This window comes from Glandiceps talaboti, chromosome 15 (assembly GCF_964340395.1).
Source record: "Glandiceps talaboti chromosome 15, keGlaTala1.1, whole genome shotgun sequence".
Lineage (NCBI taxonomy): Eukaryota > Metazoa > Hemichordata > Enteropneusta > Spengelidae > Glandiceps > Glandiceps talaboti.
The window spans coordinates 19,524,414-19,552,400 of record NC_135563.1 but is presented as its reverse complement, the minus strand read 5'-3'; the positions used below and the strand labels follow the sequence as shown (position 1 = coordinate 19,552,400).

General features: G+C 34.9%; 1 protein-coding gene across 1 annotated transcript; it reads right to left on the bottom strand.

Annotated features, from left to right (window-relative positions):
• Positions 1-57: 57 nt before the first annotated feature.
• Positions 58-27,987, bottom strand: LOC144446496 (uncharacterized). Its single transcript, XM_078136269.1, has 14 exons — positions 27,897-27,987; positions 19,080-19,159; positions 17,572-17,703; positions 16,599-16,701; positions 15,583-15,703; positions 14,731-14,792; positions 14,095-14,261; positions 8,334-8,820; positions 7,920-7,977; positions 7,185-7,241; positions 6,714-6,772; positions 6,300-6,366; positions 5,877-5,936; positions 58-5,061 (listed from the first exon to the last, which is right to left on the bottom strand). The coding sequence occupies exons 2-14, from the start codon at positions 19,150-19,152 to the stop codon at positions 4,936-4,938; spliced, it is 1,572 nt and encodes a 523-aa protein (XP_077992395.1). The 5' UTR covers positions 19,153-19,159; positions 27,897-27,987; the 3' UTR covers positions 58-4,935.

Genomic DNA, 27,987 nt, shown 5'->3' with positions numbered 1-27,987 from the left:
TACATACATACATACATACAGTAATACAGTAATACAGTACATACATTTTACTGGGCACAATTTTTTATTTGCAAAAAGAATACAGCTAAACAGCTTTATATTTGATATTCACTGCCTTAATAGTGTTATACAATATCTTGGAAAATAAGGCAAGAAAATCTCTGAAATAAAGTAAGAAATCAGCTATTATCACCTTCAATTCAAAATGATACTTGACTATAACTGCTCAACTACGACACAGTTTGTAGACTTCAATTACTACAGCTTATCAATTCAGTTGGCGAAACAATAAATTACGTGAAATAAGAATGTATTTTTGGCATCTTAGTTTTTTCTATTCTAGCAATACTGCTAAACCCTATAGCTGTATATGTATTATTACCAACTATGACACCCCATAGATACAATTTGTAATGAAGTAATGACAATTATATATTCTGCATACATTTACATATCATTAGTTATAACAACGAATGTTGCTTTGTACTATAAAATTTGACTAAATATCTTCACATGGTAATGCTATAATTGAGTTTGTGATATAGCAATGCAGCACTTTGAGAAGTTCTAAGTAAAAAACAAAACTGATCCAAATAACTGGCAAATTTAATGTTCATATAATCTACATCACGCATCGGTTCAATGTCTACAGTGTATATTTGTATTATGGGTATATTTACCCAGTATAGTATCAAAATAGATGAAGATATCTCTAAACAGCCACAAATTTTCATTTCAGCAAATATTGTTGGCATTGCAATTGGTCTTAGAAGTCAACCTTCATTGACCCTGACTTATCACCCAATAGAAATCTGTATATCTCTGTTGCTACAATTTTCTGTTCCATGAAGAAAATATCTTACTGAGAGTAGGTGAACAATGGCTAAGGCTCCACCCCTTTCAAATTACATTGATGTGGTAACATGCATGTTTGTAACACTTGCATACCAAACTATTGCATGGATCCCCAAGTGACAATGTTGATGTCAGTAATCAAAGGAACCAATGGTTGACGACTATTAAAGTCAGTGAGAGTTTCATAAGAGAGATCTTGATGGATAAGTTTGGCTCTGCTTCACTACACCCAAACTTGTTTGTTGCGAAGATTACTCATTGACCTCTGACCTACACAAAGAAAGCATTTTGACTTTTAAAAACGCATGTGAATGCTCTAATTTATACAGTAAATTACATTTACTTGTTATACCAGAGAACATTTGGAAAGAAAGGGATAATTTGTTAAGTTTATCATCAATTAATTCCTGTATATATATATTTATGAGCCATACAAAATAAAAATGGCTGATGTCATCAGTAAGTTCTAAAGAAAATTTCTTGACATCACTTTTTTAAAAGCACACAAGAAACAGTAATTATCTTGTTTGCAGGTGTGGATAAGTTGAACTGTTATGGAGTGCTGGTACTACAAACACCCCAACTAGAACACATCTGGATATTCAATGAAATATTTAAAAGCACTGTGCCAATACAGGCCGTTGTTTATGAAAGTAGACACAACATTCTGTTTATGAAGATGTGTATACTACAAACCTATAAAATAATTTATACACTATTAATTTGCCTGCAAATACAGTACAAGATTCATAATCTATAAATATGAAGACTTTTCCCAACTAGAAAATAATTCAAATACTTGGTCAGGAACTCATTCCAGCAACTGAGTACAAGATTGCTATGTAGAATTATAAATTATATGTGAGCAGCAGACATCTGGTAATATAGTTAAAATTGAATCATTGGGTATGATTTTGAGCTGTACAATACACACAGAGAAGCTAGTATCCTTCACTTTACTGTTTTCAGTGTTGGTGCAATTAATCATGGGTGAATTTATTTGGTACCATGATTACCTCAGTCTCTGCCAACTGGTGCATGTGAATACTTAGTGAGTTTCACTGCAGTGTAATACCGAAAACATTATTGCATACCTGCATACAAATGATATGCAAATGAGGATGCAATCATTCATTACACACATTTGTGTTGTACGATTTGTATGCTTTATATGGAAATTTGCTGTTTCAAATAAACATATGTAATAATAACAGAACCCCATGCCACATGAGTACCAGTGTGGGTACTAAAGGGTATTTGCACTCATGCTTGCAGTGTTTTCTGCTGCGGACAGTATGGGCACAGAGAACACTGCAAGCACTCATGCAAATACCCCAAGTACGCCACACTTGCACTCACGTATCAAAGGGCTCTCTCATATTGTCCCTAATAGATTTCAACCATATCAATACAAACCATATACATTTTTGTATTGAAAGCAAACAGAAGAGAAGACCATGTCAGGGCGCCCTCATTAGTCTTACACTGCTCTAACATCAGACTCAAGGCTGATGAAAATAGAAAAATACAACAAATCTTAAGGAATAAAAAATGACAAAAAAGGTGACATTTTTCAACATGGATAGTTATTATATTCAAAATTTCTATCTTCTATTTTTAAAACCCAAAATCAGAAAATAATCATGAGAACTATTAATACGACACGTGGATTCTGTATCCATGACAACATCTAACTTTGCTATATCAAATTGTTATTTTTTCAACTAATCTTTAATTTTGTCACCTTTCCTGTCATACATATACGAGTGATATCGTTAGTTTGACTCCTGTTGGGTATGAATTCTGTCAAAGTTTGGGAGCCTTTCAAGAAATTCAAATAAAGATATGAAACTGACATAACATCCATATTGGCTACCTAGATTATCTGTTTTCTATTTTTCGCTTGCTAACAAGTGTTGCCATGACAACCGAATGGATTAATTCACTGATAAAATTAAACTGAATATGACATGGAATGTCTATTATTTTTTGACCTGCACAGGTTCTCAAACAAAACTTCTTAATTGTCAAACTATATACCTAGTACTGAACCAAATGTATTGGCATAAAAAGACACTGTACATGAATATATACAGTGTATGTTTATTTACAATGTGCCTCATTCATTTCAACTAATATTTTTATTATAATATATAGAACACATGGATGGCCACATTAGTTTTGCTTCAGACGATTTAAAAAAAAAAAAAAACTGACCCCCTCTATGGTCAACTCCTTCTATAATGCTAGTCATGTCAACGGCAATGTTACAAATGAGTACCTGGCTGAAATGATAGTTTATTATAGAAGTTTGAGATATCTAGAATAATGCAAGCGGTTCAGTTTCCTTCTGACTTCAATTTAGCCTGTTGACTTTGCTGTTGTGTTAACATCGTGAGCTGTTGTACCTCCTAGCCCTTGTATTCAAAGCTTGTCCTGATTACCGCTACGCACTGACATCACAGTGGGCTGTGCTTACAACCATGACAAGTCAGACTATCATTATTCAAATGAAGTCATTATGCAAATGTGCACAACTAGCCAGACTATCAGTATTCAAATGAAGTCATTATGTAAATGTGCAAGCATTACTGAGATGGTCACACACACAAGAGTTATCATTAAACAATTAGTGGGCAGGTGATAATTTGCAAGTAATTTACATGTACTTAATATGTAAATTTAACTTACAGGTGATCAATAATGATTTTTGGGGGTGTGGTTTAATTATACCTCAATCAATTTTATCATTAATCAGGACAAACTTTGGAAATGAGGGCTAGGAGGTATGACAGCCAACAAAAACACAGCAGCACACTGAATATGCTACACTTCAATTGGCCTTTCTACAGCGTCCAGACTGTTAACAGATGATTATCAATTCAAAACATCATCAACGTGTACACCCACATTTTGTAACAAAATTTAAACTGACCATCCCATCACTGTTATGGTGTAAAGATGAGAAACAACAAAAAGGGACACAACCCTTATGGTTAAAACGCGCCCTTCAAAAAACTATATCCCTACTTAACTAATCCTACATATATATCAGTCCTTCAAAAACTAGAAATGGAACTGGAAAAATATGCACAAATTCATTTTTGTCACATACAGTCTGATACAGGCAAGTTTCATATGTGTACATTGTATAAAAAAACAATATTTTGAAGGAAGTGAAATTGTACAGGCCAAATTAGCATATGTAGACTACCTTCCATATGGAAAGTTTACTTTGCTCACAATAAGTGTTCTTAATATCTCCTATAAGTTGCTCTACTTAATCTTAATGATGCATTGCCATTTGTTAAAATTGCAAGTTAACAGTGTTTTATATATAATTGAAAGATTGTTTATGAAAGTCCTGTCATCTTGGTTGTAAAAATTTAAAAGTTTGAATATGTAATGTTTGTTTTGTTTGCTTATATGGTTAGCAATATTTCCCCAGTAGTACTTAGTGAATACCGTTGTCTTAATGCTGGCTCCATTTCAAATTCAGTAACACATATATGCACCAGAAAAAAAAAAAACAGGTCTCAAAATTACTATGTCAGTGAAAAGCATGTGGGATGTATACAGTGACTGATAACAGACAAATAACCTATTGTGGGGCAGCCAAACATGGACAGCAGCAGGCTACCTTACAGAAGAAACATATACTATAAGAAGGAAGGTAACAAGGGTTACATCTATGGTGGCTACACGACTGACACTGTTAGCCACAGTATTTTCATCTTTGGATTTATAACTCCAGATATATCTATAAAAAGTCAGCAAACAAGTTTGCCAAGTTCCCCTTGGATATCATATTTCCTACTGCTTCTCAAATCACTGAAAACTGATTGATAATCTTCAAGATGTCTGTGAATAGATACAGACAGCACCTAACATATCATTGCAGTCATGTATTGTAAGGAACAGAAGGGCTCCAGTGAGGCAATGATGGTACAATGTAGTTTCATCATAATGGAGAAGTCAGGGATACCTAGGGATGCTCTAAGTTGTGATTACTTTGCTCATCTTAAGGAGTTGAAGGTTGGTGTAACATACAATATACTGATCACTTTATTATTATTACTATCAACCTTGGTAGGGTTTTGTTAATTTCTGGTTTGTTGTTGGCAAGGGGTGAGATTTGTAGTATTTCAACATTTCTTCTAGAGTAGAGAATGATGGGTCATCTGGCTGAAGGTACATCAGCTGGTTCTACAAAGACAAACAGAGAAATCACAACATTATATATCTATGATGCAAAATTTGCATTGTCTTTGAATTAGTAGTCAGTGCATGTACACTCATGGTGAGATAGAGGTCAAAGGTTATTTAGAATGATCACAGGTTTAATACATAGCATATAATATGGCTTAGATTCAACTTTGTGAGATTGAAATGTCAGGCATTTGATTATTCTAGATAGACAACAGGGCATTTTCATACATGTGACCAAATACAGTTTAGGAATATAAATCATCATCATCAACAATCTTTTTATATATCCTGCTGAAATATGCCATTAGAACAGTTAATACACAGAGACCCTGTGGTCAAAGAAACATACACACACACACACACACACACACACACACACACACACACACACACACACACACACACACACACACACACACACACACACAAACATACATGTGTACCTATGTATGTACACATATACACACACATACCATACACATATACACATATATTATACAACATGCAGGACAGATAGACACAGATACACACACACACACACACACACACACACACACACACACACACACACACACACAGAGACAGACAGACAGACAGACAGACAGACAAGCAAACAAACAAACAAACAAACAAACACAGACAGACACAGACACAGACACACACACACACACACACACACACAAAATTGGTAGTCATAATAATGTATATAAAGGAAACACCATCTTGGAAATGTTAGGTTTCATTAAATTAATAATGTTTTCATGGTAGGTTAAGTACAGTAAAATATGACAGACTTAAGCTATGACACTTACCTTTGTAAATACTTTATAATGTAAGCAAGACCTCCTTGGACCATCAAAGACAACTACAACCTGATAAAATAAAGATGAAGATGTTTATAATCTACAATTCATTTTAATACATAAACAAAGTTGCCCTCTGTCTTTGTGGACTGACAGGGAAAGTCCTGACATACCACTGTCAACAGAGTCAAACAGCAGAATGAAGCTATGGAGAGGCTTTTCTGTTTCTGTGTCATGAAAAATGGTTATGTGGACCTGACTCCCTAAAATGACAACTTAATCTCAAGCTTGAAATTTCCGATGCTTTAACATGAAAGGGTGTAATTTGATTCTCACAAAGCTGTCGTGAATAAAAATCAAATTAAAAAAAAAAGCTATTTGTAAAACAAAGTTCAGAATATGGTGATGAGGGTTAATACAACTTAAACTTACACAGGTACCAGGATCTCGGCTTTCTCTGACCAAATACATACCAGGGACACATTCTTCATTTAAGTAACTACAGGAAAAGAAATTCATCATTGGTGAAAAACAAGAAACAGTTATAGTAACTGTACAATGGTCTCATGTAATGCAACAAGAAAATGAACAAAAGACACTACAATGCCCATACAACAATGGTCTGAAACAATACAACAGATATATGAACAAAAGACAGTACAATGCCTATACAACAATGGTCTGAAACAATATAACATATATATGAACAAAAAACACTACAATGCATATACAACAATGGTCTGAAACAATACAACAGATATTTGAACATAAGGGAAGCTGCTCTATGAATCAAATTGACACATATTCATGAACACATTTGATGACATAATGGAATGATTCCCTTACCTTTCAGCCAATGCTTTGTCTGGTGATGCTAAGTTTGCACTGGCAGGCAATAATTCTTCCTGTTGGATAACAAAGAGTAAATTTAAAGTGAAAAATTAGGTAAACATATTTATCATTTTTCAGGTTACACTATTTGTTATTAAAGTTGAAATATTATTGATTTATCATTTATCAAAGTGGCCATATGGATGAGGATTGGATATTTATCTAGGATTTTTAATTTATAAAACAATTTTCTCATGGCTTCCTACTTGAAAAATTAATGTGAATCAACGTATGTCAAGTCCTTGTTTGTAACTCAATAAATTGCAAAAAAAAAGAGAAGAAAATGTATAAAATCTTATTTTAGATTTTACACAGTTATTTATGGTTTGCAATTTATTGAGTTTATTAGATATTACAATAACTACAGATAATAGTCCTTTGCATCTGAGCATGCTCAGTCTGGATTGAAAGTTCCCTATTGCTTACCTTTGGTCTTGTTGGTAATTTGGGTCTACCTAGTGGAATTTCTGGTCTTTTTTTGGGCTGCAAGAAAACAGAAGATATTCTATGTCGATCTTCATTATGACAGAATGACAAAAACGTATAAGTTCATATAAGATTTGTTGAGCTGCCACATGACGTTACTGTCCTGCAGTGGTCTAGTACAGTCAGACAGTTGGGTCGAATACGGGATCAGTGTTGAGTCTCCTGATAAGTTTGGCTTAGCAAGTTATCAAGCACAAAGAAAAATTTCATATGTCAAAGATAAAACTGATATTTTGATTTTCACATTCATCATTTCTGATATACAGTGTGTATAATCCATCATTACATTTACATACAGCAATGACACGCAATGATAAAATTACTACACTGGCAATCAAGGTCTTGGGTTTAAAGATAGATACACACTACTTTTATGACATGTTGAATATGCTAATGAATGGCCTCGCTATGCTTATGACAGTGAACCCAGCAGACACTGCAAACATGCATGCAAATATCCGTAAGGATATCCACACTGGAACTCATGCAGTATGGGGTTTTGTTATTACAAATTTCTGTAAAAATGATACGGTGCACTAATGTGCTTTCATGTTCAATGAACGATCATGTGCTCATTTGCATATCATATGTAATAATATGATTCACATAAATCAAATACTAATTGCCCTCAGCTCATGCACTAGATGATTTTGAATGTTGTATAGTCTCATTTACCTCTGGCCTTGGTGCTTCTCTTGTGGGTGGCCCTTCTGAGTTGTGAGCATTTAGTTCTCTAAAGAAAGTAGACAAAAAAAAGGAAAAATAACAATAAGTGTATGGAGGAGACAACTAAGACAAGACAAGACAAGACAAGACAAGACAAGACAAGATGGCTTTTCTGTGATAATATTAGTGATTAGTGTATTCTTTAAAGAGATTAAGAAAGTTTTGTCTTCACATTTATTACAACACTGACAGATATTATTGAAGTTACACACTCAAACCATAGACCAAGGTCTATGCTCAAACTTTACAATAAACACCAGAGTGTACAAACATATAGCTACAAGATCTTGAAAGGACAATTTTCCTTCCATATCAGTAGTCATCATGATATTGCATGCTAAGTACAAGCTGAAATATACTTACATGGGTTTATTTGTCACTTGTCTAAGTTTAATATTAGAAATATCTGTCATTTTGACTCCTCCTATTGGGCCAGGCGCAGGACCTGTAGGTCTTGGTGCCACTTCTGGCCTTTTATTCTGATGCTCCCATGGTCGTAATTTGGGTGCTGATGTTGTGGGTAACTGCATTGCTCCCATTGGTGAGATGGGCTTAGCCCCTGATGACAATGATGTTGGGGGTAGCTGCATTGCTCCCTTTGGTGAGAGAGGCTTAGCCCCTGATGGCAATGTTGTTGGGAGTGGCATCTGTGGTCTATTTTCTGGTAATACCTGGCCTGGTAATGTATTAGAAGAACCAGTTGGTATCTTGGCTGGTGGACGGGTTGAAATATCAACACCTGGTGTTGGTGGCAATGGTCTGGCTACCACACTGCGCCGCTTATCCAATTCCTCATCTGCGGTCTCATCAATTGGTGACTCATAGCTATCATCACTATCACTTTCTTCATCTAAAATAATAACAATTGGGAGATTCGTGTTTATGTATGAAATACTTCGACAGAAGCCAATGATATGTGAGAGCAGGTTTGGTGTACTTGGGGTATCTGAATGAGTGCTTGCAGTGCTCTCAGCAGTCATACTTTAAAGAGTGTAGCAAGACAAGCATGAGTCCAAATACCCCCAAGTACCAACACTGGTTCTCATGCTTCATAGGATTCTGTTATTATTACATATGTTCATCCAAAACAGTGAAATTTCATAAAACTCATCCTCGAGTCTGCGATCACTATGATTTAGTATATAAGGAATGATCTCACACTCCTTTGAATATCATTTGTACATAGGTATGCAATAATATTTAAGGTATTACACTGCAGGGCAAATGCCACTAGTATGCATGTACACAGGTACAAGTAATCATTGGTACATACGTACCAATATTTGTTCTATTTCAGTGAAATACACTAAAACATTCAATTCGATCACCATGTTGTTTTTGTCAACAGTTCAAATCAAGGAAAATTGAGCAGGGCAGTCAATGTTTTGTAGAAACCTAATTTCCTTGATATTGACTGCTTCCCTGCCTAACATTGATGTAAACTCAAAATGAAGCCATGTACAGTTGTCATATCACATGACACCACTGGACACTATCAGACTATGGAACACCCTACCAAACCACATCACAGACAGTGTAGACCTGAAGACTTTCAAAATGAGGATCCACTCAATGAATTTGCACATGTAGTCAGCCAAGTTTATAATGATTACATAATTTTGTTTTTGACTTCCTCTGCTGTATTGCTAACAGTAAGATTTTACTCAACTCCGAGTCGTGTACTTTTTACAAAGACAAAGAAGAATCCGAAAGAAAGATGGTCATGTTAAAAGATTCTGTAATGTGAGTCATGTCACATAACTGAACACTGGTCAGGTCACATGACTGAAAGTAGTCTTCACATGACTGTACACTGGTCATGTCACATGACTGATTTCTACTATTGATTTCTACTATTGGTATGAAAATCAATACTGACAAGTCTTCAAAGAAGACACAGCTAATCCCTTCAATACTTTACTTCTGTGTGACTAACAGATGAAACTGATCTGTTTTGTGAAAGTACAAGTCAGGGTCACATATAAAGATACTAACAGAAAGGTCATATCAACGAAAAGGTAACATCTTAGGGACAGACACTTGAATGGAGTCTCTGCTTTATCATTGATTTTTACAACAAATATGGCTACCATTCAGTAAAAAAAATTATATGAGCACCAAAATCAAAGCATGTGTGTATCTCCCTTGTTCTTTATTACCTGTGCCAAAAAGCTTACAAAATATTGATTGCAGTTAAATACCTCTTAAATATCACAAAGTGTCTGCAATATACATGACATGTACATGAATTAACTCGATTTTGATAACTGTCTCTGAAGGTCACAATCAAGGTCAAATGTTCAGTTCTTAATGAAAGCTAAACTTTATAATATGTGGGTAGACACTTGAATGGAGTACATACTATAGATTTTGAGTTATGCAGTAATATTGATTTGCATATGTTGCTAAAACAAAGTAATGTAAAAGATATATTGTCACCTTTGTGCCAGGTTTGAATAATTGAATATTTCATGTCAGAGAAATTATGTTTATCACAGATGATCTGAGAAATGGATGGATGGACGGCGAGACAGACAGATGGATGAACAGACGGACAGACAAACGGACGGTTGGACGGACGGACGGACAGAACCCATTGTAATAGTCCCCCTTTCATGGGGAATTAAAAAGAAATGGTTTACAGTACCTAGGCTATGTAGAATCCCTATGGTTTATACAGAAATGTTATATAAGAGAATGAAATGTTTAGCAAGCTGTTAGTCTTCATTTCACCCTTACTCACTTTCAAAGCCACGATTATCTTCCATTTCAAGGTATTCATCAGCCATACCTTGGATGCCAAGATTTGCACCAGACAAAGCAAAAAAGAAGAAAAAGATACAGAGTAGCAAGGTTAGGTAGATCTAAAGAACAGAAAGCAAGACAGCTACATGCAGACTAACACCATAGTTTAGGTGATTAATTTTTTTTCCAATGGCACAAATCACGGCCATTTTTTAAACATTTTGAAAAATATTTTGTAGATTTTAAATTGTTAAATTAAAAAGAGTGACTTAACATGCATTGCTGAAGATCTATTAGAATAAAGAGTTCAAAGCAAGGTATACAGTCTTTTTAAATAATATATTACGGGAACTTATAGCTGTTTAGGATAAACTATGAATTTAAGATAAACTTAAAGCAACAATAGTGTAAATAAATTAAAGTGGCCATGTGGATGAGAATTTGGTATTTATTTGGAATTTTTATTTGATAAAACAGCTTCACTATGTTTTTCTACTTGAAAAAATAATGTGAAATAACATATACCAAGTCCATGTTCACATCTCAATAAATGGCAAAACATTTAACAATGTGTAAAATGTTTGTTATTGTACGTACAATAACAAACTTTTTACACTTTTTGCAATGTATTGAGTTATGAACATGGACTTGGTATATGTTATTTCACATTATTTTTTCACGTAGAAAAACATAGTGAAGCTGTTTTATCAAATAAAAATCCAAAATCAATACCAAATTCTCATCCATATGGCCACTTTAATATACAATAGACCAGGAAATTTTCACTGAAGACTAATTTCAGACTATAAAATAAGCAGTGATTGAAATGTTTTATTAAGCACAATGTACCAAGTTTATTAATTTCGTAAAAATGAGTCTTTGGAACTAGTTGAAGACTGTGTTGCAAAGATATTGTACAAATTTAAATTTGACCTTGAAATTGAGGGTTAAGGTCAAAAGCCTGTCTGAATAGTAAACGTACCTCTAACAATGAGGGTGCACATTTGAAGATGTCTCTCGGTACAACACTCCCAAAATTACTGAACAATTCACTCTCTGACCTTGACAATAAATGTCAAGGTCAGAGCTTTAGTATCCATTTGAAAGCTAAAGCTCTATAAACATAGGTATAGATGCTTGAATGGTGTCTCTAGATACAAACATCCTAAGTTATTATGCAAATTGCTATAATTTGACCTTGAAGTTGGTGTTCAAGTTCAAAGCATAAAAAGAAAGCGTATCTTTGATATTACGGGCATAGACACTTGAATGGAGTCTGTGTATTCAACTTCTTGAGTTATCATGGTAGAAAGACAAATTTCACTTATATGACCTTGAAAATATTGGTCAAGATCAAAGGTTAAGGTCTAATTAGAAAACTGTATCAGGCAAAATGGACACTTATTTGGCCACCACCACTGATGCATGTCTGAGAAAAGAGAAAAGATGCACACATACATGCATGGATGGATGGAACCCAATGTAATAGTTCCCACTAGGCATCACCCGTCGCAGCTAATAAAATACTGTAGTCATAAAAATATCCACATTTACATTAAAGTTTAGACTGTAGGACATGTCATGTTGTCCAGCCCTATTAGCTGATTATTAAAGTGACACAACATGTCTTACCTTACAGACCAGGTCAAGGCCAGGCTCAAACAAAGGCTTCACAACAAGCGTGAACGGTTTGGTCTGAGCCTTGCTCAGACAAGAATTTGTCCCAAAGCGAAGAAGTGGTCTAGATTTGAGGTAAAGTTTGTCTATGACTAAGGTTGCCAATGTGAATGTATTTGCTCTGGCCAAGCCTGGTCCTAGGTGACGCCCTCATATGAATAAGCCATATTAATATGATAATAACCAAAACATGAAATAAGAGTTTTTATATGTTTTTTGTATCATTAGATGCATTGGTTCAAGAGATAGACTCAGTCCAACTACAACAATTGAAGTTAAAAGGAGTGGGTGGGAGTACATCTTAATGTTGGCAAAGTGTGAGGTAAAAATTACAGATGTCTCGACCAGTCACTATAATCTTCTGATGATCTTTATTAAAACCAATGTTTCGGCAACATATTCCCGGATGGTATTCCTAGATTATTTACCATCCAGGAATACGTTCGAGTTTTACCCTGAAGAAGGCAACTGTTGCGTTGCCGAAACGTCGGTTTTAATAAAGATCATCAGAAGATTATAGTGACTGGTCAAGACATCTTCAATAGATACATTTACATGTAAGTGCTGACACTGCTAATAACACACTCTACTTGAAGTGATAATAATAATCAAAACATGAAATAAATACTTTTAATATACAGATATATAGGAACATTCATGCATACTACTAACATATCACATTTTGCATACTAGTACTTGATATGACAACAATCAACACATGAAATAAATGTTAAATAACAACGACAACACATTAATTTGACCTCAGTTACAGCATGCCTATAAGTCATTACCTTCTTGTTAAAGTCACATATACTACATTTGAGGAATGCATGAAGAACACTGTGGGAAATGAAAACAGAGGTAGAGTCTTGTGAAGAAAATTCAACTTTATTTTTTATTTGAGACCAAAATTGACATTTACGGGTTCTGTGCTTTGATCAACTGTGGATACTACCATCTTGCTTTCCATTGGTAGTGTGGAAACGGTTATAGCACTTACTTGCAATAGATTTGTACTAATACCACCTAGTTACTGTAAAATGCAAATAGGTAACACCCACGTTTAAACTCTGGTTACATCTTAGCATGTGTTTGGTGCAACACCCATATAGGGTAGGTAACAACGGGTGTAAGCACCAATTACTGTAGATAGGGAATAGAAGGTTTAACACCTTAGTGTATAATAGATGCAACACCCAGATAGGATAGGTAACAACAGGCTTAACATCCAGTGACTGTAGATGGGTGATAACAGGTTTTAACACCCAATACACAAGTAATATCAAATTTAGTACCCACTTACAGTAGATGGTATACTGCATGGTACATAGTATCATGGCAACCATACCTTACCAGCTATCACTTGACAACTGACAGGCCGATGAGAATGCCACAAAACATATGTTACAGATGATAAACCAGATGGGTGATAATACCGGTAGGTTTAACACCCAACAGATGAGCAATATTAAATTTAGTACCCATGCAGTTACAGTGATGGTATACTGCATGGTACAGTGTAATGGCAACCATACCTTACCAGTTATTACTTGACAACTGACAGGCCGATGAGAATGCCACAAAACATATCTTACAGATTTTAAACCAGATGGATAATAATAGGTTTCATGTCTAAGTTGCAGTAGTTGGATGATGTATATTGGATGAAATGGGTTACAACAAATATAAGGCTATTACTCACCACTGGATCCTATATCATTATAGTTATGATTATCACTTCTTATCACACCAACTTCTAATGCATTGTATATGGCATCAGTATCATCCAGTGAAATGGAATCAAGTGATATAGTGTCTAGAGATTGTTTTAATGAGGGTCTTTTCAACCCAATTACCAGCTTTTGTGTTCTGAAATAGAAAATAATTCAATTTGATTGAAATCAATATCTTTATTTCTGCTTGAATTTCTATTACATGGTTAAACTGTCTTGATCACCCCTCTCTCTCTTTCTCTCGCTCCCTCACCCCCCCTCTCTCTCTCTCTCTCTCTCTCTCTTTCTCTCTTTCTCTCTTTCTCTCTCTCCCTGTCTCTCTCCCTGTCTCTCTCTCTCTCTCTCTCTCTCTCTCTCTCTCTCTCTCTCTCTCTCTCTCTCTCTCTCTCTCTCTCTCTCTCTCTCTCTCTCTCTCTCTCTCTCTCTCTCTCTCTCTCTCTCTCTCTCTCTCCTCCCTCCCTCCCCCCTCCCTCTCTCCTTCCCTCCATACCTACCTATATAGAACAGTAATCAAGACACAATCAACTAGTTAAGGAACTTAAGACAGCAAAGACTGGCACAATGAAATAAATACCAAAATACCAAAACAATGATGTTCTACTTACTGCCTTGAAACTTCTCCTTCTGAAATTTTTTCCATTTCAGATTTGACAACAGCCATCCATAGCTGGAAGTAGAATGATACAACACAATCTCATTGTGTATGAGTGCTCTGGGTATTTGCACAAGTGTATATGATGTTTTCTACCACCAGAGCAAGTGACAGTGCAGCAGGAAACAATGGTAGCACGAGTGCAAATACCCAAATTACCTACACTAGTGCCACTCATGACTTGTCATGGGTTTCTATTATCATTACAAACACATATCAATTGAAAACAGCAATACAACTGTGCATTTGTGTGCTCATTTGCATTACTCGTATATGCTATCATGTTTTCAGGAAAGCATCACGTATTGTTTAATATCACTATGACATTCTCAATGAATTAATTATTTTTGACTAGATGGAAAACTGGCCAGGTAGTACAAGTTTAAATCACCTGAATGCACAAAATAAAGGCAAGCTCCAGAAATATGTGCATAATATGAACGTATTTTGTTGACATGCCCCCAGGGACACTCCTGTCAAATTTCAAATTTGAGGCTTCCCCTGCCTTCCACTTTGCACACTGAAGAAACGCAGTTTGACGCCTCCCCTGCCTTCCACTTTGCACACTGAGCAAACACAGTTTGACACTTCCCATGCCTTCCACTTTGCACACTGAGCAAACACAGTTTGACGCCTCCCATGCCTTCCACTTTGCACACTGAGCAAACGCAGTTTGACACTTCCCATGCCTTCCACTTTGCACACTGAGCAAAAGCAGTTATAAATTTTGAGATATTACAACTTGAAAAATATAACACTAATTTGTCAAGTAACTTTTGGGATTTAATCAAGTATCTGAACCAACCTGTAATTCTCGATGTGATCCTGTGGCAAAGTACCATGTTTTCTTGTCTGCACTAGTATGTATCAGCTTAAATGTGAAACTTTTACCGACTGGGGATGCGACATCCTCTGCACGCATCACTCTGTCAATATACAAAACATATTAGACCACAAGGATTACGATACATAACACCAAATTAAAACACACTAATAGGCTATAATATAACACTCATCAACTAACATAACACGGTTACACCATAGCAAGTTAAGAGTATTTACCATAACACATACATGGAGAAAATAATCAGACAAATTATCACCTGTATATTGTATTAAGAAAATAGTTCCAATGGCATTGTAGCACAGCTTTAGTTTTTTGTTTATGTTTATCCACTTGCCTAACCATCCCTGTTGTTATCTTTGTAAAATACACCATCATTTGGCTGTTGCTATGGGCATGATCTTGTTGCTAGGCATATTTGTATACATTTTTAGAACATTTACTCAAAGGTCTATTAATTTGTTATCTTTGCAATAGACGCTACCATTTGGTTGTTGCTATGGGCATGGTCTTGTTGCTAGGTGCATAGACATTTGTAATCTCTATTCACTGGCCTTGGTCATGGTTACTGGGGCCAATGTTACAAACAGTAACTGCAGAATAACACCTCCAGAAACATCCCCACCAAGTTTCAGTCCCATTCCCCATATACTTTTTGCGACACAAGGTTTTGACCGAAATTGAGATTTGTAGACCTAATTTGCATATTACCGATGGGATCATCATGTTGTGAATATACCTTCATCTACACATCCCCAGATGCATCCCCATTAAATTTCAGGCAAATTTGCCGAGTAATTATGGAATTATAGATTTTTGACCAAAAAGACATATTTTTAGATCTAATTTGCATATCATTAGTATTTATTATCACATTTCCCATGATGCAACATTCAACATGGTGGGTTTGCAATTTACCTATTGTTACTTAAACTATAATTCAATTGTCACAAGAAATGAATTGGTCTTCCACTTACCTTAAATAGCCGGCTAAACTAAAACATGCCCTAGGTTTTTTACTTTCATCATTATTGTATACATACACAGAACCTTTATGGACTACTATGTAATAATTTTTCCCTGTGAAAATGAACAAGAAAGTGGATATCAATGACTAATGGCAACAAGAATTTCTCCTACACCTCCATCACATTCATTCTCTAATGTATCATTTCTACAGCTAGTACATACTGCAGTGAAGATGGAGGTGTGTGTGTGTGGGGGGGGGGGGGGTAGCATAGACTATAGAGACAGACAGTAATTTAGAAAGGGTGCAATTTGCAGTGACAGTATTTTGATCTCACTTCAGTGTCTTATCATAGTTTTATTTTAGAAATTCTGACAATAAGAAACATACATTCAGATTCCTTCAAGATATAAAATACTGAAATTCATCACATCTGCAAATTTAGTATTAAAGCCAAATATTGATTACTGAAATTTTCCAAGATCATAACCAGCAGATAATGATGTCTCTGAACACTTATACAAACTAAAACTGTACAATTTTATCCATCTGTAATTACTCCAAGAAACTGATAATGATACTGGCATGAGTTTCATATATACATTGGCTCTAAACAGATAATTCAATAGGCAGCTATCAACAACGTATTGCTGAAGACAGTTATCAAAAACCCTTGATATTCAAAATCACCAGTCTAAAACCTAGACTGTCGACAGTCGTTCATTCCTTTTTTGCTACGTTTTTATCTAAATCTAAAGTCGTCACCTCGCTCCGATCCTGAGCAATACTATAACTGTGTACTGATTAGCAACAGTGAGTACCAGCGACATGGCAACCCCATTTCCAATTATTATACATTAGTATCCAGTGCTATGGAGCAAGGCGACGACTTTGTTTTAGATGAAACGTAGCAAAAAAGGCACGAACGACTGTTGACAGTCTATCTAGAACCCTCAAATCATCTTTCTTTAGTCATGACTTACATGGAGAGCGTACTATAGTCACCATACTTCTAAGTCTACTATCAATTGATTTTGATGGTTTGGGATTGTCTCTTTTATATAGCCAACCTACATGAGCAATATAGTCGTCATCTCTCAATAAATCTTGAACACCTGTTAAAAATTAGAGAACAAGGAGAAGAAATTATATTAAATTGTTTTTAAATGCCATTTTCTTCAAGTCAACTAATGCCATATACACCACGTTTTTACAACTTTGCTTTCTTAATTCTTTCAAACAAAAATTGCATGAGCTGATCTGTTGATTAAGCCTACCTGTAGACTCAAAGGACTAGTGCGATTACACTATTTGCTATCCTAACTCACTGACTGACATTTTGATTTTGAATTTCACTATCCTTTTCTCATCTATGATCATAGCTGTGTTCCACTGGTCTTGAATAACATTCCTACATAGAACCTAATTGGTTGAATACAATATGATATCAATACAGAGTTCTATAGTATAGAAAAGAAAGAGCAATTTAAATTCATAATGCAATCAAAACACAAAGAGATTATAATTGCTCTCTGTATGAATCTAAACTCATGTAAAGAATATTTAATCAACAAAAATTGTTTTACTTATATATATATATAACAATAACCTATTTCATTGTTCTTTAATTTAATCTAATCTAATCTAATCTAATCTAATTTAATCTAATCTAAGCTATTTAAATTTATAACATTAGCCTATCTCATTGTTCTTTAATATCATCATTACACTTATGTACCCAAATAGAATTGTCAATTTTCTATAGTTGTTATAAAGTTACATCTAATCTAATCTAATCTAATCTATTTAAATTTATAACATTAGCCTATTTCATTGTTCTTTAATATTATTATTACATTTATGTACCCAAATAGAATTGTCAATTTTCTATAGTTGTAATAAAGTTATATCTAATCTAATCTTATCTATTTAAATCATGCCATCAGGTCACATGATGAATCCTCAATTAGGTGTTGTCATGGAAATGTGACACTTCGACCTCACTCTATCTTAAATTACGTATGTTGTATTCTATTCAAATTTACGGTAATGTTTCGCATACATTATCTGTGTGGTGGGGTGTGGCTTGTAGACCAGTGGAACACAGCTATGATTGTAGATGAGTAAAGAACAATGAAATCCTCAATCAAACTGTCAGTTAGGATAGCAAATACCATAGTAGTGGTAGTCATTCAAATCTACAGATAGGGTTTTGTTGATGAATGATCCAAGGAACAACCTTATAGATCATCAATTCATACAAACCATAACAGTACTGTCAGAGGTTAGAAAATTGTTAGAGATGAACTCTGGTAATAATCACCTGACTAATAGACATAGTAATTATAAACAGCCAATTCATACAAACCATAAATTTATGCAACCAGCAATAGCGTCAAGGTTTAGACAAGTTTTAGGTATAAACTTTCTGGTAGTGGTTTATTACTGTTAGTATTATAATAGCAATAGTACAAAATGTAAGTACACCCACCAATTGTTTTCATGGGCTCAATAGAGAGATTTTTGTAACCTTCGGTATGAAATGTATTTGGAAGTGTTGCCATCTTGAATCTGAAACAAAGCAGAGAAATCAAAACTTGTACCAGTCATATACATATTTCAAAAGCCTGTGAGTAGACTAAATCTACAGCTGTAACTTTTTTCTTACTGTGGTTTGTCATCAATGTGCATATCTATTGTGGTTTACCATGAGTGGTATCATCATGTAATACAGAAATTTACCACAAATAGACTTTTTGACAAAAAACAATTAACAATTCTAATTTGACAAACAAAATAAAACATACATTTGAAACTCGTCTTGAACTCCCACGGAACACAGAAAACATAAATACATGGCTTAAATCCTTGCATACTATCAAGTGACCATGAAAATAATCCTGCAAAACTTCAAAATCAATATCAAGTTTTCACATTTGTTGTGTTTTAATACACAAATTTTTGTTCCATTTCTTTGTAATTTTAACTTTAAGTTCGTAATTTTCAAGTACAGTATGCAAGTTAAACAAAGAAAGAAGTAAATATTGCCAACAATTACATGTAGAGCTTTCAGAAAGTTAACAACTGACGATTGAATTCAGTGAAATGGACATTATCATGACATGGCATGTCATGAAATAATGGCGCAGGAATTATATTATTCTACCAGTACACACTGGACTTTTCATTTATTTTAACCATAGAGCTTGGAATGAATGTTATCTTTCACCAAAGTCAAGACAAAAGCACAAGCAATATAGAGACCTGGAAAGATAGGGCTATCTCTGTAAGGTACGCCTTGATGGGCGCCCTCACACATTGGAGGCCGATGAGGACGGAACAACGCTACATATCTTACAGTCTAGAATAGAGGTTGCTATGTTAAAGATTTATCTAAACTTATGTATGTTCCCCTGGGTATAAATGAACTAGAAAGGTCCACTGCACCACAGTATGCTCCCTTGGCCCAGCAGGTTGAGGAATTATACTATAAAAGGACGCTGTACTACTACTACTATAGATGTGACAGACGTAAAGCACTTTCAGCAGTGCGTCCTCTAAGCCAATTTCAATTTCATGTGCCACTGACGCACACAAGATTATGTGTTCTCCTATTTCTTACTATGTGGGTAAAATCCCAGTTTTTCTCATTTTTACTCACATCAATAAAATTTGGCTATCATTACACTGCGGTGCACGATGTGGGACAACGTGCCAAATAAAAACTTCATTATTATTACTATCAGTAAGTACTTTTCCCTTTGTTTGTCTCTTGCTTCTTACTTTTTATTAAAAAAAGCCCCAAAATAATCTATTATTTTGTATTAATATGTACTCTCATATAAGTTTAGTATAACTATAAAGTTATATTCATAGTATGATATTACAACAATGCATACCATCAAGTTACATTTTCCTTTACCCATACAGAAAGGAGAAGTTTCATAATTATACATCCAAGCTGCTAAATTGTTCATGATTATATCTTTATCGAAAGTTCAGCAACCTTAGCACCAAAGACATCAGTTGATATCACTTAGTAACTTCCTTTTAGAAGATCTAAAGTTATGGGGTTTCTCTTTTATAATTGCTGTCAAGTTCCCATTGTCTTGAGTAGTGAACTCAGTTTCAGTTTACATGTATATCTTTCATGATGTTAGACTTGGACATTGTTGGTGGCCGATGGGTTGGGAGTGCCAGTAGGATCGAGGAGTGGATACAGAATGTTGACTAGTAGTATACATGTATATTATGGGGTGGATATATAGAATGTTGACTAGTAACTTGCATATCATGGGGTGGATATATAGAATATTGAGTAGTAGTGCATCTCATGGGGTGGATATATAGGATGTTGACTAGTAGTGCATATCATGGAGTGGATATATAGAATATTGAGTAGTACTGCATATCATGGGGTAGTAGTGCATATCATGGGGTGGATATATAGAATGTTGACTAGTAACTTGCATATTATGGGGTGGATATATAGAATGTTGACTAGTAACATGAGCAGGGTCGGGGAAACGCTATGCATGTGATAGAAAGAGAGTATTAGTTCATTGTGATACCAAATTTGAACAGCTATCAAAGAAACTAAAGCAAAAACCCTCATGTCAATCGTAACACATGGAAAAAATTTAAGGTTTGTTCTTTTCATTTTTTGAATTGCGGGTTTTGGATATGTCCCATTACTTTTAGGACTGAATAACATCTTTTGAACCCCAATAAAAAAAAATTTGTACATGCATGCTTCCGATAACCTGTCCAACCCTAGGTTAAAGCTGCTGACCCTTTTTTTAAAACATTTAAAACAAAGAAATAAATTCACTGTGTTCTTGACTTGACTTTCATGTATGTCTGTTTTCTTTTCCCAGTCATGTCTGTACATATTTCATATAGTGTAGTGGTCCAAAAACAAAACCCTTGTACCCTTACCATGTCTAAATAAGTGTAGTGGTCCAAAAACCAAACCCTTGCACCCTTACCATGTCTAAATAAGTGGAGTGGTCCAAAAACCAAACCCTTGCATCCTTACCATGGCTAAATAAGTGGAGTGGTCCAAAAACCAAACCCTTGCACCCTTACCATGTCTAAATAAGTGGAGTGGTCCAAAAACCAAACCCTTGCACCCTTACCATGTCTAAATAAGTGGAGTGGTCCAAAAACCAAACCCTTGCACCCTTACCATGTCTAAATAGGTGTAGTGGTCCAAAAACCAAACCCTTGCACCCTTACCATGTCTAAATAAGTGGAGTGGTCCAAAAACCAAACCCTTGCACCCTTACCATGTCTAAATAAGTGGAGTGGTCCAAAAACCAAACCCTTGCACCCTTACCATGTCTAAATAAGTGGAGTGGTCCAAAAACCAAACCCTTGCACCCTTACCATGTCTAAATAAGTGGAGTGGTCCAAAACCAAACCTTTGCACCCTTACCATGTCTAAATAAGTGGAGTGGTCCAAAACCAAACCTTTGCACCCAGTGGACCTGTACAATACTAGTCACATTTGTTTATCTTGGCCAGCCAAAATACCCACAGTACAACTATATAGACATGGGTAACTTATATTGTAAAGTAACCATTACATCCCCAATATACAGTTAGTGAGACATTGAAGCAAAATCACAGCTGGCAATGTAAAAAGGCTATACCAGGAAGTGACCTTGAAATGTATAGACAACATTTCCTATTTCCTAGGTCATGACATAAAATGATAGATTCTTAAAAAAGAAAATTACTTCATAACCAATTTGGATGATAGAATAAAAACAAAGAAGATGAAACACTGTAGCATGAAATGTCAAAAGCTTTCATCCTGAGGAAATAACACCCGCGCTGTGGTACATTGAAGTAAAATATTGGAGGCTGTCTCTTGCCTGTAATATTCTATATTCACACAGATGGGATGAGTAAAATATGAATCAATATCACAGCAAGTGTACTTGATTACTGTCATCAATAAAGATGTGTCCAGAGTGGCTATGATTTCATTTCTGTATTCCATAATCAAATAAAATAACAGGATATGTGTTTATTTTGGTCAAACAGATTTGCTAACATACAATAAACCATGTAATATATGTCACACTGAAAAAATATGTTGGGACAATATACTACATTTTCATACACCTATGCCCTGATCAATCATTCTTGATGACGTTTAACAAAAAATATCAGTTATGGGATGTTAAACATCATGATATTCAGGTTAAACACCATCAAAAAACACCCTTCAAGTTCTGATTAGACATACATGTATGCAGTGATTCTGAACACAAACAAACAAAATGGTGGCCAATCTTCTATACTGTTGTTACGGCATATGACCACAAAACTGAGACACGTTTCAAAACAGAGAAAGTTTGACAAAAGTATCCATACCCCAAATGATACTATTTTTACAACCGCATAATAACAATAATAATAATGTTGGTTTTTATATACAATGTAGTGGTTTCCCACTCTGTGCTCAAACAGCTTTACAATTATTACCCCTGGCTCGGATCTACAGTGGCACAACAGCCCTTTATACTTACTCAACTCCCTGGGGAGCATACAATCCATTGTAGACTTTTATAAGTACATAGGATTAAAACATTCATATTGCAACCTCTATCCTACCAGGTCCCCAATTATACAGTTGGGTGGACTGTGGCACACAGTCGTGGTTCAAATCTTGCCCAAGGACATTAGCCACTCAGAAACAAATGGCTGCAACCTGCAGATTCAAAGCCGACCACTCTAACCATTTACCCATCATGACTACTTTACAGGATATGTGCATTTTGCAATGGTACATTTGTATCTCCATATGCCACCCACTGTGTATACAGTGCACTTTACCACTCTAACATAATACCGAAGTTACAATCATGATTGACCAACCCTGACCATCCAGTTTTCTTAAACATAATAAAGCATTTTCTGAAGCTTTTAGAGAACATGCTCTACTACTACAGTTGTATTTTGAAATATTTATGAAAAGTTACACCAAAATCTGATGAAAGTTGACAATCATTTAAACATTTCATCAAAGCAGGTTGACACAATCAGCAGACTACAAGCAGGTTGACACAATCAGCAGACTACAAGCAGGTTGACACAATCAGCAGACTACAAGCAGGTTGACACAATCAGCAGACTACAAGCAGGTTGACACAATCAGCAGACTACAAGCAGGTTGACACAATCAGCAGACTACAAGCAGGTTGACACAATCAGCAGACTACAAGCAGGTTGACACAATCAGCAGACTTCATGTACATGTATGTGCACATGAGTGTCACCTGACAATAAAGTCATGTGATGCAAGAAGTCCATAGCAGACTGTGCTCTCCTAATTTTTTAAATTCTTTTTGAATTTTGGGGCATCAGCATATGATAAATCGGTTATTACCTGATATCACCTCTTCGTTCATCACATCACCATTCATGTCATTTCTGCAATGTGACATTCATTTTACAACTTCTTTCAACATCACTCATGGCGATGTGATGAATGAAGACATGGTAACAAGTAATAACCTCATATTATATGCTTTACAGGTGTATGAGATGAAACTGATATACAAAGATAACTTTAGTTTATCAAAACTAGTGTAAATTTTATCTTTTTAAAAAGATTTATCATTATTTTTCAAGCTTCGAAATGACATACTGCATTAGATATTTCTTATCTGTATTACTGCATATTTATAGAAACAGTTAGTTTAATCAGATTATGCACATGGAACTCTAGACTGGAAAATACTTCTGTTGTACAGCTCTCTCTTTATGACTGCATTATTTAACAGCACAGTCTGAGTGCCACAGAGTAGAAAAGATCTAGGGTAGTTGATAAGGTGGAATGATGCATCGTGTGTATCTTGCAGACTAGTACAGTGAAACAATAAGCTGTATGAATTTACAGACTAATGCTATAACAGTGTGACTACCACAATCTTTAGTCTTGTTTATAACTGTACTTATTCTGATTTGAATTTTTGTTCTTAATTTCTGGAAGCATCATCGACTACGCTATTAGCATGAAAACACTATATTTCTTCCCCAGTCATAAACTGGTGAATACAGTAAGTTATTCCACATTCTGTTGCATTTTCCAACAAATGTGCACACCCTGTACTATACCATATACCACTGAACTCTGTACAATGACTCCACCTATATTGTCAATCTGGTATACACACATCATAAGGGGAACTTCACTTCCATGTAATAATATTATTTTCATGGATTTCACACATACATGTATATAGCCAGATTCTCAAACTGGCTGCAACTTTGTTCTCTTCCAAAAGAACCAAAAAGTCTTATATTGTATATATGCTGTGTCAAAAGAGAACAGAACGACATTGACACATCTTACAGTTCAGAGAATAATATGAAGTACTTAAAATAGAGAAGTGATTTATGGAGTTTCAATATGACCTTTGACCTAGAATATCCACCAACTGTAATAACACTCCATAGTATATTTCTCATTTTTCAATTGTATACATTCCTTGTACAATTTCTTGAGCAACACCTTTGTGTGAGTCCATATTTAATATTTTAATTCATATCAATAAATATGATTAATTAATTAATTAGAACTGAAATAGATTCAATTTTAGAGAGTCATTGTTTCAACAGGTTATACATGTAGCTCTTCAACAATGACCTTTGTGACATTATTATACCATGAAAGGAGGCGTAGGGGTCTAGTCTTACTAGCATATTCTATTCCATTTGTGTGTCAATCAGCATTCTGTACATTGAAACTTCAAGGACCAAGCTATAGACACATGTATTTGCAAAATGAAATACGGTATTATCATGGCTGAACAAGATATACAATATGATAAAATACACTACAATAAAGTACAAAGGTCCTTACAAATAAGTTTACAAAAAGTAAAATGTTTTCAGAATAACCCTTCTTCTTTGTGAGTTTATTTACCCACACTTTAGTGGGCATGCCCAACTTGAGAGGCTATTTTATCTAAATGTTAAAATACTTCCATAAAACTCATACATGATTTAGTATTATATTTATATTGATTTGTGAAATGAAATATGAATAAAATTTACATATATATTGTGGACAGGTTAATGCATGTGCATTTTCTCTATGATTCTGATGTCAATGTCAACTTTTAAGTGCATCCGAAATTTATGCCATCAAAATAATGTATTCATCTTGCCTATAATTCAAATGAAAAGCATGCACATGAGTTGCTATGGTATTTCAGAAGCCTGTTTCTACTGCACTGTAAACACAGATAGTAATGCTCATCACTTTTCAATGTGATTCGCTGTGTGTGTTGTGTCTCTGTTATTGTTAGTTTACAGTTAAATTTGTCTAGCTTTGTGTCAAAAATGTAATGTCCCATGAGTCAAACACCAACCAACATCATTCCTACTGTAATTCAAACATGTAAATACAACTATTGTTTTTGTTTATGTGCTTGAATTGTTATATGAGCCTATTTGACATTGTTTGTTGTCAGTGTTAAAATCAATTGTGTTTTGAAATTCCTGATTTCCTGAATTCAAAACCTGGTCAGACATTTACAGCTGCTTTTTGTACTCATTTACTGCAGATGTATACAGACACAGATACAGATACAGATACAGATACAGATACAGATACAGATACAGATACAGATACAGATACAGATACAGATACAGATACAGATACAGATACAGATACAGATACAGAGTAAGAAAGAATAATTTGGATCTATTGGATCTTTACATAGGTATATGGTTGTTGTTTGTTTATTTATATTACTTAGCTCTTTGATATTAGGCAAGCAAGCACAGTACTGGCATTGATTCTAGTTTTGTGTACAGTTCTTCACAGGATGAAAAAGGCATGGGACACTTAAAATTGAGTCCCAACTTACTCCATCTACAAGTGCAAGCAGTAATTTTGATTAACAAAATGCGTGTTACAGTCTAGGGTATACCTACATAGTACATAAAATCTTCAGCTCATACCACTGAATACAAAAAAAAACTCATGCAACCAGTTGCAAACTGAGCCAGTAGGAGAACTCAGTCAACTGTAATGGGATTATGCCTGAATACTATAGTATTAATTATGTATAAATCTGACCAATCCAGAATCTACATGAGTAGAATCTATCTAAATAGCTATATCAAGTGTACATTTATACAGTGTATTTGTCACTTCAGGTGAAACTGTCTTTCCAAAGACCACATATACATTGAATCTTAACCCATGCTTTCTCTATCAGTGTATTGCTATGTAACTACTATTTAATGTTCTGAGTGTATATACTGTACAATTCTGATACCATCAATTTACCATAATTCATTTACCATCTTCAAAACTTTCTTAGTTCATGCTTGTGACATTCATCTTGAGCTAATGTACCAAACATACTTGTCATTACTGGCTGGATTCTCCTGATACTATACCACTACAGTGACTGTCAATATCTGTTTCACAAGGGAGCTCAAAGGAACACCTACTGTTCAGTGTATGTTGTTATTGTTTTTGTTTTTTTTGTGAAAGCAATATTTGTGTTTTTATAGAATTTGTTTGCATTACACCTATGTTTGGGTTTAATTGCGTTTTTATAGAATTTGTTTGCATTACACCTATGTTTGGGTTTAATTGCGTTTTTATAGAATTTGTTTGCATTACACCTATGTTTTAGAATATTTCCATTTTATCAAGAGTGAGCTCATACATGACGAGAGAGTTATGTTGTTCAGAATTCTTATATTATAACAATGCAATAACAGTAAAATAATGTATTTTACATGTAAGTTGTTAAAAGTCCATCATATGGACTTTGGGTTGTTGTTTGACAATTATAGAGGAACCATTGGCATCCCCCCTCGTCAAGCAATCGCAAGAGTATTGCTAAATTGCAGCGCTATTGGTCCTTGAGTACAGTAAACGACAACCATCTTTATCATATGTACATATATAGAAGCTTTGGGTCACACAGGTGTCACAACTTTACAACACAAGGAAGTAAACGAAGTTTGGAAGGTCACGGTCGAACAGACGCAAGTACTGTCATACACAATGTCATTGTATAGTTACAGATGGCCATGGTTCGATTCTGATTGCCAGTCATAAATATGCAGCACAAAGGGACGAAAATAATGGAGCTCAAATTAGTGAATTTGTCTGTCAACTTTTAGAGAACAGATATATTTTTTCCTGCCTGGTTAACGACAGCGTTGACAACACGCATAAGTTTTCAAAATTCTACACTAATCCGTCGAAGGTATATTTCTGAGTTCGTCATTTTCTTGCTATGATATAATATGACGCATTACTCACCTTTTTGTTTTTATGCTCCATAAAAAACTAACCCAACATACTTTTTAAACACCAATTTCCTCACACTTTATTTTCGCCATTCTTATTTCCG

What these genes read in the sequence shown, in the direction of transcription:
- LOC144446496 (XM_078136269.1), bottom strand. Translation starts at nt 19,152, where the DNA reads ATGGCAACACTTCCAAATACATTTCATACCGAAGGTTACAAAAATCTC. An exon ending in GAAGGAGAAGTTTCAAGGCA is followed by an intron (nt 14,262 to 14,730) that starts GTAAGTAGAACA and finishes TTTCTATTTCAG; the next exon opens with AACACAAAAGCTGGTAATTG. An exon ending in GCCGAGATCCTGGTACCTGT is followed by an intron (nt 5,937 to 6,299) that starts GTAAGTTTAAGT and finishes TTATTTTATCAG; the next exon opens with GTTGTAGTTGTCTTTGATGG.